General features: G+C 35.4%; 2 protein-coding genes across 2 annotated transcripts in view; one reads left to right on the top strand and one right to left on the bottom strand.

The window, feature by feature from the left end:
• Positions 1-10,209, top strand: part of LOC122524220 (zinc finger protein ush) — a 36,427-nt gene extending 26,218 nt beyond the window's left edge. The window contains exons 2-8 of the mRNA XM_043646360.1: positions 2,973-3,052; positions 6,492-6,751; positions 6,960-7,392; positions 7,648-8,824; positions 8,933-9,191; positions 9,271-9,504; positions 9,623-10,209. Coding sequence (XP_043502295.1) covers positions 2,973-3,052; positions 6,492-6,751; positions 6,960-7,392; positions 7,648-8,824; positions 8,933-9,191; positions 9,271-9,504; positions 9,623-10,063 — 2,884 coding nt within the window. The 3' untranslated portion in view covers positions 10,064-10,209. The remainder of the gene's footprint in view (positions 1-2,972; positions 3,053-6,491; positions 6,752-6,959; positions 7,393-7,647; positions 8,825-8,932; positions 9,192-9,270; positions 9,505-9,622) is intronic.
• Positions 10,210-12,612: 2,403 nt separating this feature from the next.
• LOC122524116 (probable RNA polymerase II nuclear localization protein SLC7A6OS) lies at positions 12,613-14,362 on the bottom strand. Its single transcript, XM_043646200.1, has 3 exons — positions 14,131-14,362; positions 13,765-14,025; positions 12,613-13,680 (listed from the first exon to the last, which is right to left on the bottom strand). Exons 1-3 carry the CDS (start codon positions 14,296-14,298, stop codon positions 13,156-13,158), a joined length of 954 nt encoding a protein of 317 aa, XP_043502135.1. The 5' UTR covers positions 14,299-14,362; the 3' UTR covers positions 12,613-13,155.
• Between the last annotated feature and the right edge of the window lie 1,167 nt (positions 14,363-15,529).

The raw sequence follows: 15,529 nt of genomic DNA, 5'->3' as shown, positions 1-15,529 counted from the left end.
CAAAATAATTGTTATATAATAATTAACTATGGTTAAACATTTTAAATATTCACCATAATTGTCATCTGTTTTCTCAACACTAATCCCCAAATCAGATTTTTTAACGCGTAACAGAAAGAAAAAATGTCATGAACAATACTCGTACGTTTTCTTTAACTCAACAATAAAAAATAACACACATACATAGAAAAGAGAGAGAGACCGGAAAACAAGGACTAGCAGTGACAGATGGCTGCTGGAGATATCGTCCTTCGAAGGTCCTGCTAACCAGCGAAACGACCTACACGGATCCTGTTCCCTGTTGCAAGATAAACGAAACAGCTGCGTCTCGGCACCGATCAAAGATCATCGCATTCTATATTTTTCTTTCTTTATTTCGTTTCAAAATATTAATAATGCTTTCTCGAATTTAGAAACAAACAAAAAAACCCCTCTAAAAAAAACTAGACGTCAATACCCCCTCAGAAAAAAAAAACAAACAAACAAACCAATATCATCAAACAGGATAGGCGAAGTCGCGTTGCGATTGGTTAAAATAATAATTGGCTCGCGATGTTAAATTGATGTTTCATTTTTGTTCTTTTTCGTAAATTATTTTTTCTCTATTAGATCGTTAGATCGATCGTAATTACGAGTCGAATATACGAAAGGGGGTGAGGGTGAGGTGGTGGTGGTGGGGGTGGGGAGTTGGCAAGGAAGAAGGTAAATGGATGTTGGATAATAATCTCTTATGAAAATTATGATAGACCGTTAAAAAGGTAGACGTTAAGAAAAAAAATAAAATTCGACGACTCTCTCTCTCTCTCTCTCTCTCTCTCTCTTTCGATTAGGGTAGATGAAATAAGAATAAGAATAATAATAATAATAATAATAAGAAAAAGAAGAGCTTCGAATTCTAATCCTAGTCCCGAAGAGTCTTTAATCGATGTTCTCCCATCGGGAACGTTAAAAGATTAGGCTGCTAAGCGATCGATGAGAAGATGAGGAAAAATAAAACTTCAAAAAAGAAAATAAAAGTTAAAAATTCTTCCCTGGGAAGAAATCGAGATATTTTCTTTTTTTTTTCTTCCTTTCTTTTTTTAGTTTTGGTCAGAGACACGTAGCATGTTTCTCCTCGTAAACAAATTAGGTAGATAAAAAGTGTAGACTTTTGTGAAAGTGAAAGAAGATAAGAATGGGGAAAAGAAAATAAAAAGGATTCGAGTGACATCAGGTATGGCAATAACGGTGATGATTAAAAAATACGTTTGACAAAAAGTATCGAATCGAATTTGTCGAAAATTCAGACGCGTGTATATCAGTGCAGTGATGAAAATTGCAATGGAAAAATGATCGATTAGAGTTCAAATTGTTATCCTAATTCTTATCTTAACACGATTTAAACCCAATTCCAAGAGGTATAAAAATAAAATAAAAAAAGAAAATATTAAAATATTGATATATCGAATTACTTTATGCGTCAACGGTCATGGCGCAGTGATAGAACTACTTCCCGCTCGATAATTTAAGTCAAGCAGCGCTGAGTACGATTAGTATTTGGATGGGTGACCCGCTTGAGAAAAAAAGTGGGGGAAGAAGAAAAGAAGACAACTTCACGCCGTAAACTTGAAATCGCTTTGCCGCGCATCGTAAAACCGACAAACTTCATGGTGTCGCTCGAAAAAGAATCACTCCCATCACATTTTCCTCCAAACGCGCCAAAAGAAGTATAACCTCAAAAAAAAGAAGAATTGACACAACAACAAAAACAATATATGATTAGATTAGCATTCGAGTTAAGAAAATTATTGAATAATTTCGAAAGTTCGTTTAAACGTTCATCTCGATCCACGTTTCCCGTGCATCGTAAATACTGACAAACTTCATGGTGTCGCTCGAAAAAGAATCACTCACATCACATTTTCCTCTAAACGCGCCAAAAGAAGTATAACCTCAAAAAAAAGAAGAATTGACACAACAACAAAAACAATATATGATTAGATTAGCATTCGAGTTAAGAAAATTATTGAATAATTTCGAAAGTTCGTTTAAACGTTCATCTCGATCCACGTTTCCCGTGCATCGTAAATACTGACAAACTTCATGGTGTCGCTCGAAAAAGAATCACTCACATCACATTTTCCTCTAAACGCGCCAAAAGAAGTATAACCTCAAAAAAAAGAAGAATTTGACACAACAACAAAAACAATATGATTAGATTAGCATTCGAGTTAAGAAAATTATTGAATAATTTAGAAAGGTTCGTTTAAACGTTCATCTCGATCCACGTAAATCAGAATAGTCGTCTTTGTCGTCTAAGTCGTCGATCATGCTGTACGTAATCCTGAGATGAAGAGAAAGGGGGATGAGGGAGAAAGAAAGGAGAAGAAGGATGATAGTAGTAGTAGTAATAGTATAATAGTAGTAGTAGTATTATAGAAGTCGATGAGAAGGTTGCGACTTGAGCTCTCACTTAGTGGCCGTAGTGTCACGATCGGGACGACTGCATTAGCATATCTCCACGATGCAACGTGTAGTGCAGTGGAAAAAGATTAAGAAAGAAAGACAGAGAGATAGAATAAGAGAGAATGAGTGACTAAGAAGGGAAAGACGGGGAGAGAAAGGTAAAAGAAAGAAAAAGAGACAGGTAGACAAACAGACAGTGAAAGAAAGAAAGAAAGAGAGAGAAAGAAACATTTCAGCATCAGTAACAGCAAGAGAGTAACAGCAGAAGCAACAGCAACCGATCCATCGGTTGCTACGACTGGCATGCATCTTTTGCATGGGTCGTGGCCCCGTGAAAAGGAACCTCACATATACGAATCAAAGAAGAAGAAGAAGAAGAAGAAGAAGAAGGCGACGACGACGACGACAACAACGATACAGAGAAAGGAAAGAAGAAGAGAACTCACTCAGGACTCAGCAGGCCTGCCTGTTACCTGTACGTCGCGTGTTTGCCTACCCGCGTCACGATCAGGATCCTATTTGCATAGCGCCGATGAAGCTGCTACCGTTGTTGCTCCTGCTCCTGTTGCTGGTACTGGTACTGGTACTGGTACTGGTACTAGTACTGGTTGGTTGGTTGGTTGGTTGTTGGTACTGGTGCTGGTGGTACGTTAGTTTCTTGTTATTCTTTTTTGATCTTCTAACTCCACCTCCTCCTCCTCCTCCTCCTACTTCTACTGTAGCATCTACCCATCGTATTTATACTTTCTTTCCAACGACGATGATCTGATCGGTTTCTGAAAATAGTAGACCACGTTAGTTGTACGTTTAACACCTCTCCTCGACCATACCCATTCCTCTCCAATAAGATACGTCTGTTTGATGTTTGTATTAGTGAATTCATCGATAAGAGAGAGAGAGAGGGTTGGTTACTTCTCTTAAATGTTTCTTTTCTTTCTTTCTTTTTTTGTCTTTTACATTTCGATAGGCTTCGAGTAACTCTGTCGATTATCATCCTACTTGATTTTAATTATGTATACTTCGAGTATTAAACACGCGATACTTGAGAAATAAAAAGAGATTGCTTGCCTCGAGGCTTGAGAAATTCAATGAAAATATATATTCTTTCTTTATCTTATTATTATTTTTTATCTTTCTTAGATAAATGAAAGTTTTAACTACCGTGGAAAATAATGAAGAGTGACGTGGGATCTTTTCTTTTTTTTTTTTTTTTTTCTTTAAAAGAAAAGAAAAAGTCATCAACGGGATGAATCGATCGATCGAACTGAAACGTTGCAACGCTCGAAGTGCCAGCAAAAAGAAAAAAAAAGAAAAAAAAGCAGGCGTGTCAAATTTTGACAAGTCGCTTAGAAACACGTGACGCTGTTAATCATTACGCGTAGTGTGGTGTGGTGTGGTGTGGTGTGTTATTGTTGCTTTTACGTGACCATAAGAAAAAGAAAAAGTGTGAGAGAGAGAGAGAGAGAGAGAGAGAGAAAGCACGTGGTAGAAACTTGAAAGAAAATTACCCCTTTAAACGCGAAGCAACAAAAAAGAAACGAGTTATAATTTTTACACTCTGAAAATTCTCGTAAAACTTCAGTTTCGCATTCCTCTTGCAATCGGTTGTTTCTCCATAGTTTGTGTTCATAGTTTTACACGCGAAAGTCACTCGTTCACGTGATTTTTCTACTTTGCTTTTTCTCTGCTGACTCTGTTGTTAAATAAATTATCATCCATCTTAAAAAGGAAGAAGCAAACAAAAGAAATCGCATCGAAGATCTTTGCGAGTTAGGTAAAAGAAAGCAAAAATAAAAAATAATAATAATAATAACGCAAAGTACGTTAACAAACGAAAATTGATTATGTTGACCTTAGTATTTGTTTTTTCTTTTTCTATTTTTTTTTGTAACAAAATATTTTTTCTATACGATTTATTTATATATTTTAAAAAAAATATTTCAATGTGAAATATTCATTTATTAATCACGTGTATTGCACACCGATGAAAATAATTATTCAAATTAACTTCTGAACTCTCTTTCTCTCTCTCGTTCGAAGTTCAATCAAGTTCAGAAAACGATAAAGATATAAAAAAAAAAAAAAAAGTTTTACGACCAAATAAAATAATCTTGTCCGTTTGAAAAACACGATTAATCATTTAACTTGAGATAAATCACAAAAGATGGTATTGTCTTATCTTTAGACAGACATAAAGTTAACTTCGTAAACCTAACAAAAGGAGTAATTGTCTTGACCACTTCGAACAAACCCAACGTTCAAGTCTAGAAAAGAACAGAAAAGAACATTGTTGTCTCGTCGTGTTCGTTAAAAATATTCGATAAAATCCAAACGCACTGAAAGAATTCAAAAGAAAAATCAAAACGATGTTTTTTAAAAAGAGACGAGGGAAGGGAGCATGGGGGTGGGGGTGGGGGTGGTCGTAGGGATTTAAGAAGTAGAAAAAGCAAGTTCGAATAAAAGAAGGGAAGGTGTAAATCTGGGTGGTGGCTTCCGCGACTTAAACCCACCCACTTACTGGCACCCCACTATAGCCAAGAGAAACCAACCCAACCCAACCCTTTTCCTATACGATCCTCCTCGGAGAGAAAATGGTATGTGTGTTGGTACGGTTCCGTTTCTAAAATAGGTACAAAGCCCTGAGAGAGGACAAGGTGGTGGTGGTGGTGTTGGTGGTGGTGGTGGTGTGTAGACTCGGGCGCGGTATCGGTTCCAAGAAAGGCTTATCGGCTCGCGGATATGTTAATGGCGGCCGTGTTTGCCCCTCTCCCTCCCCTTTCGAGATATATTACACCCTGAGCGAAGGTGGTTGGCAAAAGCCGGACCGTACTACTCGTGGGAGAGAAAGAACCTCGTGTATGTGTGTGTGTATTGGTTCTTAGATAGTATTGGTAGTGTTAGTGATTGTTGGTGGTGGTTGTTGTTGTTGTTGGTTTGAGCACGCGCGCGACTCTTTGCACTCGGTGGTGGTTGTTGTGTTTTAGCAGCCCTTTCTCGATCACCGAGTTACTCGCATGCACGCGCAATTAAGAATCACTGTTGGTGAATAAAAGGACACAGAGAAAGAAAGAAAGGAAGAAAGGAAGGAAGGAAGGAAGGAAGAGGAATGGTTTTAAGAGCAACAGTATTACACTTGAAAAGGATAGAAATAAAGAATGAATAAAAGAAAGAGATAGTTAGCACGAAGAAACGTTCCTCGCCATCTTCTCTCTGTCTTCATCGATGAACACTTATTTAGAGAGAGAGAGAAAGAAAGAGAGAGAACACGAAGGAGACTATTGATGCCAGTACTTGATATCTTCAACGTGAGTTCTCCTGGCCTTTGCTCTAGACCTTCATTGAAGTCATCATCCTCTTCTTTATCTTTCTCCACCTTGTATAAATATTATATTTTAATCTGACAAATAAATCGAAATTTGTTCTCTCATCGGATCCCAGTTTATTCGTGTTGATAATATTTCAAGAATTTAGGAATAATCATGAGGAAACGTTAAAGCATTCAACGAAACGCGTTAAACGAAAGAGGATCATTAATCAGATAGACGTCGAAATCTTATCGATTCTTTGCAGGACTCTGAGAAAGAGATTACCCACCAACAGCAGCACCAACACCAGCATCAGCACCAGCACCAACAATAACAGGCCTTCATCGAGTTAGTTCGTAGTAATACGTAAGAATGATCATTCTGAGTGTGTATTACGTGGAGGGGGATTCCCAAAGGTTTCGAAGGGTGCTGAGAACCTAGAATGAAAGAGAGGGAGATAGAATAGAGGGGAATTGAGAGTAGCGTGGCGAGAAGCCATTAGAGTTTCGGACGTCTAAAGAGACGCATCGTTTTATATGCGTCACGTTTTTGTATTAATTTGAGGTTATGGTTGTTGTTACCCGAGAATCTTACGACGTATCTCATCGTCGACGATTTATTTCTAAATGTATTTATTTTATCATCTAAAGATCCATTGATTGTACCAGAAAAAATAAAATAAAATAAATTTTGGAATTACTATGATTACGTGGCGTATTAATGGTGTTCGTTTATTTTCAGGGGAGGATGAGGATTGGAGCGACTCCGAAAAAACCCCATCGGTGAGCAGCGGCGTCGAGGGTGGTGGATCAGCTGTTTCTAGTCCAGTTGGTGCAGTTAATGTTGAGGAGGACTCTAGTTTACCACCACCACCTAGACTGAACGCTTCCTCCTCCTCTTCGAATAGTATAGTCTTTAATTCAGCTGCCGATGATATCAAGCAACGATTTAATGTCCTTACGGAGAACGCTCGAAAGCGACTAACTAGTCTCACCGAAGAAGTAAGCTTGACAATTGTTTATTTTATTCACAATTTTTCTTATTATTTTGTAACAATAATTAAAATCAATAATCGTGATCATCGAAATTGAAAAACAAATGCATTCGTTTGATTGTATTTAAAAATAATTCATGTTGTTGAATTTTTGTCAGATCGCTGTATTAATTAATTCATTCGAGATATAATTGAATAAAATAATTTGTTTATAGATTACGAGAGAAACGCAGAGAGATCGTCACGTATCGTCGAGATTAACGAGAGAATCGAGTCCGAAGGAAATAGACGATTCGGAATCGTCTAGTATAGTGATAGTAAAAGACGAAGAATGTCAACAGAAACCACCGTCTTCCTCATCGAACACCTCATCATTGATAAGAAGAAGAGAAGCGAGTACGAGAAGAGACAGCGAGGATTCTACGAGACGTACGAGTACAACGTCGAGTTGTATCGTGGAGGATGCACCACCAGATCCGAAAAAGATGAAACTCGAAGAGGACGTAGCACCAAGACTGAGACTGAATGCTAGTCTAGCGACGGATCCAGCACTTCGGCCTGCTGCCGTAGCAGCACTTACCGTCAAGCCTGAGAATGCTTCTTCCCCGCCTAATCCCGGCCCACCTTTACCTGCTGGCCTGCAGAATGGTAAATTTATCTCGAGAGATCTCGAAAACTACAAAGAAATCGATATCCACGTCGATAACACCACGGTCAAACCCCCGAAAATCTTATCTATCTTCCTGCTTAGAAATTTGTTTTTCTTTTTCTTTTTTTTAATCTTTATACATCGGAGATTCTATTCCTACCTTCTTACTCGGGTTATTTCATTCGATCCTTATCAACGTGACACGACTAGATGGCTAAAAGGTGATAATAAAAAAATTGAAATTGTTATTTCAGCGATTGCATCGGGTCGTTTGTTCGTCCTACCAACCGACGGGAAAGAAACTATCACCGTTGAACCTGCCAGACCGGCTCCCCTCTACTGTCCACCCTGTGGTATTCGTTTTAGTTCGGCAAGCACTTTGGAGGCTCATCGTACCTTTTATTGCGCCCATCGACCGCGTTTAGAAGAGGATGCTACCAACGACGAGGACGAGGAGAAGTCGAACAAGTTCGAAGTTAGGAAGGCCTACGCTTGTCCGCATTGTTCTTACAGTGCTGACAAAAAGGTCTCGTTGAATCGGCATATGCGAATGCATTCGGCTTCTCCGGCACCACCGACGATTCCAACGGTACCACCACCGCCACCACCATCGGCTACGACAGGAACGACACCTGGAAACAATTCTACGAACGCATCTAACGGTTCCCTAAACGAGGAAGCTGAAAGATATTGTCGTAACTGTGACATCAGATTTAATTCGTTGAAGACTTATCGGGCGCACAAAACGCATTATTGCAGTACCAGGCACGTTGTCAAAGACGGTGCACCACCCCCACCACCTCCAGCACCAACAGGAGCATCTTCTTCCTCGGCTAAAGCTTCCCCACCTACCAGTTCAAGTCCTGGCGATTCGCCCCCACCTCAGCCATGTTTGGCATTACCTACCAATCCGATTCTCATCGTACCGTATTCCCTCATACGCGGTGCCAGTGTATTAGCTGCACCGGCATTTCCCGCACCCGACACGGCCTGTTTTCTACTGCCAAATGGATCTTTGCAACCAATGATGAGAGGATTAGCAAGCACAAATACCGTAACCGAACCACCAGCCGTCCTTCGAGCAGCCAACAAACCTACCACGCCTGCATCCCTCGTTGGTTCCTCCACCTCGCCGTCCGTATCAACCCCTCTCGATCTCAGTGTTAGAAGATCACCGACGGCACATCAGGATGAAAAGGAGAACAGAGTTTCGCCAGCTCCAACCTCGCTTCCCCCACCACCGGGTAGTCCAAGATCGTCTAGAGGTAGTGCCAGTCCAAGAGCAAGGTCTATTAGTACGAATCAAAGCAGCAGTACCGGATCCGCTCCACCAGCGGCTCAAACAGAATTAGCTCTTAGATTGGCCGAGTTACCACCTCCTCCTGTTCCTGTACCCGTACCTGGTGTCCTCGTTAAACATGGTGTTTCCAGGTGAGTATTTTTATTCGAAAAAAAAAAAAAAGACTAATACTATTCTATATCATTTAATCAAAGTTTGACATCTTACATCAAGATATTAATCGTTGATTTATTTGTCAGATGCAAAGAATGCAACATCGTCTTTTGTCGACACGAAAACTTCGTCGCTCACAAGAAACACTATTGTCAAGCAAGGGAAACAACTGTAAGCAATAGTCCACCACCACCTAGCACTCCTTCGCCACCATTGGTTCAACTAATCTGTGCAGCATGTGGTATTAAATTCGCTTCCATGGATAATCTCGTAGCTCATCAAGCTTTCTACTGTCCGAAGAGGCCCGAATCGCAGGAACATCATTCTCGGTGCACGAAATGCAAGGTAACTAATTAACGAATTGCTATAATCAAAGATTTGTCGGATAGAGAAATATCATGAAGGATGTAAATGATTTTTTTAGGCAATAATAGAAGCAGGTAGTACGCACACTTGCAGTGGTGGACCGACCGGTGGTTGGCGGTGTCCCGTATGCGGTGCCGTCAGTCCAACGGCCGGTGCAGCACAACGTCACATGGATGCTCATCAAGGTGTTAAAGCATTCAGGTGCACGATTTGTCGTTACAAAGGGAACACCTTACGTGGTATGCGAACGCACATAAGAATGCACTTTGAGAAACGTGGCACGGATCTTCAGGTATAGTCAAAACTATACGCACATATACATACATATAAACATGAAACATTTTGTTTCTTTTGAAATCAGAAAAGAAAAACATAGAAAAAAGCAACCCTAACAAACTTTAATCTCGTAGGAGGAAAATTACATAACGTGCGTCTTGGACGACGAAGCTGTTATTCCAACCACCGAACCAGCTCCTGCAACAACACCAGAAGAAATACCAGCCGAGGTTCAAATCAATGGAAAAAGCGAGGTCCGTAAAAGTCCTCAGCCTTCTATTTTGCCACCACCACCCCCGGCCGCGACAGTGACGGCCAGCAAAGTTAAACAGGAACGCGAGGAAAGTCCACCACCCGAGGAAAGTCTCGACCCAAATAAGACTGGTCCACGTTATTGTCGATCGTGCGATATAAGTTTTAATTACTTGAGCACGTTCATAGCGCACAAAAAATTTTATTGTTCGAGTCATGCGGGGGAGGCGAGTAATAATAATAACAACAATAATAACAACAATTCGAGTAGCCATGCTGCTACCACTCCGCCCACTGGTAGAACCGAGGCATCCGTACTTTAGATGTGTTAGTTTACAATTCTAAACTCGATTATTTTCTAAATGAATCAATTGGACATTTGAACAATGAAAAACAACACCTACGATGATGATGACTATGATGACGACGAGTCTGTTAATATTGTTGCCAGTTAAACAAATATATATTAAACTAAATTAACCGACTTAGTTGACTACCATCATGTGATTTTTGTCGATCCAGGGAATTGTTCGTACTTACGATAAGCCGATTTACAATTGCATCAATATGTGTACATAAACAATACTTATCGGATTCATAAAAGAAATTTATGCGGAGCGATAATAATAATATTAAAATAATATTAATAATTATTATAAAATAATAATAATAACAATTATAATAATAATAATAATAATTATAATAATTATAATAATAATAATAAAAATAATGATAAATAATTGAATTAAAAGTGCGTCGAAGATGCCGATCGATCGTAATTGTTTTGTCAGGATCTCGTTTATCAACGATTTATTGGATCTCGATCTAATTTAAATGAAAAATTATAAATCAATATTATCGATCGATTATTATGGCGATGCACTTTATTTTTTTTTTAAAAAAACAAACGTATCATTCTTCTTGTATATATATATAAAAAAAAAATATAATAATTGCGATTTAAACAAGATAATAATAATATTAATATTAATATTAATAATTATAATAATAATAATAACAATAATAATAACAATAATAATAATAATAATAATAATTGATGCGCTGTGCTTACATCTCCTGGTGCGAATCCACGATCGACGATCCGATTTAAAACGAGGAAGAAAAACAAAAAAACACGGAAGAAAAGGAAAAAAAAAAACAAAAGTTGTGCAATCTCATGACTATTCAATAATCTCGTAGCATAGTTATTAATTATCGACATACCTAAGGTTAAATAAAAATGATGATACAAGTTGAGTGTAAAATGTTGTACAGTAGATAACGTAGAGTATTATGGAAAAAAAAAAATGGTAGAAACGATCTTTAAAATAATTCAAATACCAATCTCAATTTTTGAATCTATTAATTTACGTCGGCGAATTAGGCTCACGTACACGTTCATACAAGATAATTAAGAATAACTGAAGATTTCGTATTATTAATTATTATATCATTATCTTGGGAAATGAAAATATTGTAGGACTTTTTTAAGGGTTGTTCATATGGGGGTAATGATAAGAAATAATGAAACTAAAAATAAAGAATTATTTAAATGATTTGTTTAACTGAGATATAAAAATGAAACGTTAAAGCGAGCCATTCAGTTATCCTTAAAAAAAAAAAAAGAAAAAAAAGAAATATGTCCTGTGTAAACGTGTAAGTGTAAATAATACGAGAGGGGCGCACTCACATTTGTTGGGTAATTTAGTGCATCAATAACCGTTCCACGAACGTAAAGTGAGTTTGCCAAAAAGCATTATTATTTAGGCTTATAATTTTCTACCGAATCTTCTTTCTTGTCTCCGCACATTACATTACATTACATTACACTACATCTACATTACATTACATTATACATATACATTGCATTTGCGTTTATATGTATGTTTAATTTTTATTGTTTAATTTATGAAATAATAGTCAAATTATTATAATTTAAATTCCGATTACGTTCGGTGTGTTGTCATTTTTAAAAATGAGATAGTTTTACATAGGACACATTCGTACATATATATACATACATATACACGGAACAGAGATGCATAAACATTTTGTTTATGCAAACATATGCATACACTAAATCAAAAAAAAAAAAAGAAAAGAAAAAAGCACCGCGAGTACTTGTACACAAGTCACGACTCATTGCGAGCGCGTAAATGTAAAAATTAGAATTAAGATTAAGTTACGTGTATACGCAGTACTACCCATATCATACGACGAGTTCATTAAATAAAAAAATAAAAGACATCAATTTACTTCGTGCGAAGACCTCATGTTATAAAAAAAAACGCGTTCGAGATAGGATTTTCAAATAATATTAAATTAAATGAAATTAAATACGAACCTTTTTTTTTTTGACGGTGAATTTAGAACGATCGTTAAGATTATCATTGGCTGTTTAATTAATGTCCTTTGATTTTTAAACAAATAATTATACTGTTGATTTTTAAACGTATAAAAATATTTTTTCTTCGATTTCAAATTAATAATTAAATTTATTAATAGAACGTATATATATATTTTCTCTATATAAAAATACTTTCGTGAGAGTATTCTTGTTATGTTATTTATTAAGAACAGTTATTATTATTATTATTAATGATTTCCTACTAAAGGAAAGAAAGCAAAACTGGAAAAAGAAAAGGAACAAAAATGGTCTGAATTTATCACGCATACACAATCTCATAAATAAAAAAAAAATATTAAACGTCACATAGCGGAAGACTTTAAGTTGCTAGGAAAAAAAAAAAAAAAGATTTGTAAATCTCTTATCCGGTACTTCCATTGCGTTAATAAAATATTCCTAATAACATGTCGCATAGCGTTACACATCATTCTTTCGATAAGAAAACAGTTTGATCTTATTTTCATGTTTTTAAACATCTTCCTTTCGTCTCAAAACTATTTATCGATGGTAGGCTTACTTTATTGTTTTTATTTTGATAGATGAATTTTACACACAAGATATATCTATACAAATATGTAATAAATATATAAACATGCAAATAAAATTCTACAACCTTTACAAACCATAATTACTATTTTTTTTTTTTTTCAGGTACTTGAAAAATAGAAAAAAATTAAGTAAAGTCTAGGGAATGTAGGATATCTGAAAATAATGGTTTGAAAAGATTTTTCATTTTATCTTGTTTATATACTTGTTTATATACTTTTTATTAATATTATATAACATTATGATAAAGATAATCAATGCACACTACTGCAAAAGAAACAATGCTTGCCAAAGAAACAATATATATGATAATTTGTTTTTATCGTATAGTCTTTTTTTCTGGAATGCTAACTAAAATATTATTTGTATATTTTGTTTAAAATAAAAAGAAACAATTAAATAATTATTTGAAATCTTAGTAACTATGTCAACAATGTTACTAAATTATTGTAATGAAAATTCTTAGTCATCGTTATGAATAGAAGAATCACATGTAAAAGAGCTGTTACTATCAGACTCATCATTGCTTATACTCTCATCAATACCTTCAAAATCAAATTCTAATTCATCATTATTACTATAATTACCTATTGCAAAATTTCTTTTTATTCTCGCTTTATACCTCGCATACTTATAACCAAATAATTTGACATCGTTACTATCTACACTATAAATAAAATCATCTATGCTCGAATCTGAATCTAATTCTGCGCCTTCGTAATCGTCGTTTAAAACACATCTTTTAATACCTGTACTTAAAAAATCCTCTTCGTCTTCGTCTTCATCTCCATTTTCTTCCTGGTCGGTATCAGGATAATCTTTCCATTTCAACTCAGAATTGGAATCATCCGATGAATATTCTGGTTCTTCATTTTCTTCCAAATCATATACTAACTCTTCTTCTATGCCTTGCATATATAAAACATCATCGTCTATAGTAATCATACCGTGTTCAGTATAATACACATCGTATACAAAATTGTCGATCTAAAACAACAGGAATATAAAGATACATAAACTAAATGTTTTTAGAAGTAAGTAACAACGGTTAAGACAAATATTATTGCATACCGTTTCAGAATCCTTTTCTACTGGAATAGAACACGACAAAGAATCCTCGATGTCTATTACCGTCAAATTATTTTCTGATTCCTCTGTATTGGATTCATCCATTGAACGATGGCGGTTAACTATTTTGTATCTACTTTCAATAGAATTATTTTTAATCTGTGCGCGTAACATGTTTTTAATATCTACCATGTGCTTCTTAAAATTTTCTTTTAATTCATTTTTTTTAACTGTCTTTGCCAAACGTTTGATCGCATCTTCGTCCTGTTTAAACAATATATTTTTATCTTTTTTACTTATTCTATAGATGCACACAGTGCATTAATTGTTTGTTTTCAAACAAAATAATAACCATAATAATAAACTTACTCGACCCTTGATTGTTCCAGCGAGTTTCACAACTGCAGTTACCGGTTCGTCGTTGCTTGCATTTTCAGCTCCTTCATTTTCGATATTTTTAGTTTTTTTACACGCAATAAGTAAAACATTCGATGGTTCTTCATTATATCTTCGTTTAACACGTATAAACGCCGCCATGTTTACTGTTCTTTATTTGGACTGCGACTGTTTGCCGGTCAGATGTGCGTGGTGATGGCAGCGATATGTGTGGACAAAATGTGAACTACGAGTCGAATGATGGATCGATGATCGATTTATCCTATCGATAATTAAATTTGTTTATTAAATCTTTTCTATTATTTTGTTTTCCGTGTATATTAATAATTATGCAATATTTATATCAATGAAAAAATTCTTGTGCAAAAAATTCTTGGCGAATCGACCTGGAAAAAATATTCGCTAAAGCCACTCTAGTGGCAGGCCGACTAAGCACCATATCGATAATAGTAGTGCTCTACCTTTATCTTATTTACAGTCGATAATGGTAGTTTTCTACTTTGAAAAATATTGATCATCAGTAATTGTAGCTTTCTAATTTATTTTACTCTACATTAGTAAAACTTTATATTAAGATTACCGACGGTCAATATTAATAATAATAATAATAATAATAAAATAATAATAATAATAATATCGATAATAGAAAAAATATATTAATTGTAGAAATTGCAATTTAACACTTAGGATAAAACAGAATCTCTTATTAAAATATTTGTAAGAAATTTTTCTTACTAGTGTTCTTTTTCTAACTAAAATTACGACAATACATATTTAACGATAAATAATAAATTATTACACACTTGTACGAAAAATTATGAAGAATTTATGATTCATAATTTGAAATTAATATTTTTCTTTTATCCAAAGTATTAAAATGAAAATATGCAAATGGAAACCGGACCTTTAACATTAGAATAAAGCTGATTCATTGAAAACAAAAGAATTATGTTACTTGCATATACATAAACAACTCGTACGTGTAATTATACCTTTCTATTGAAAAGATCAATCTTAAAAGAAGAATTATTACAATCTATTCATTCTTAAAATACTCTTCTCGATAAATTAACAAACGTTGAGTAACAGAGAGAACTGTTTATCTAAATCCGTAAGTGCCAAAAATCATCGTAGAATACAAAGAATATAAATGTTTTTTAAACGAATTCTTTTTAGAAGCTTGATTAAAATGGTAAATATAACCTCCCACACATAAGTTAATAGCATATAACAAGTTTTAATCTCATTGTCAATGCGAAAGGTAGAAAGGAAAAACGTCCTTCGACGGTAACATCCTAACTCCTACAGTGTTTTTCAAAGAATATTATAATTCCATATTTTTTATATTCTCACGAAGTATCGAAAATTCCAA

The sequence above is a fragment of the Polistes fuscatus genome, unplaced genomic scaffold, assembly GCF_010416935.1.
Source record: "Polistes fuscatus isolate 324 unplaced genomic scaffold, CU_Pfus_HIC Scaffold7, whole genome shotgun sequence".
Taxonomy (NCBI): Eukaryota; Metazoa; Arthropoda; class Insecta; order Hymenoptera; family Vespidae; genus Polistes; species Polistes fuscatus.
The sequence above is the reverse complement of the archived record's forward strand: the minus strand, read 5'-3'. Positions and strand labels throughout refer to the sequence as shown.

What these genes read in the sequence shown, in the direction of transcription:
- LOC122524116 (XM_043646200.1), bottom strand. Translation starts at nt 14,298, where the DNA reads ATGGCGGCGTTTATACGTGTTAAACGAAGATATAATGAAGAACCATCG. An exon ending in CTGGAACAATCAAGGGTCGA is followed by an intron (nt 14,026 to 14,130) that starts GTAAGTTTATTA and finishes TTGTTTAAACAG; the next exon opens with GACGAAGATGCGATCAAACG. An exon ending in TAGAAAAGGATTCTGAAACG is followed by an intron (nt 13,681 to 13,764) that starts GTATGCAATAAT and finishes CTGTTGTTTTAG; the next exon opens with ATCGACAATTTTGTATACGA.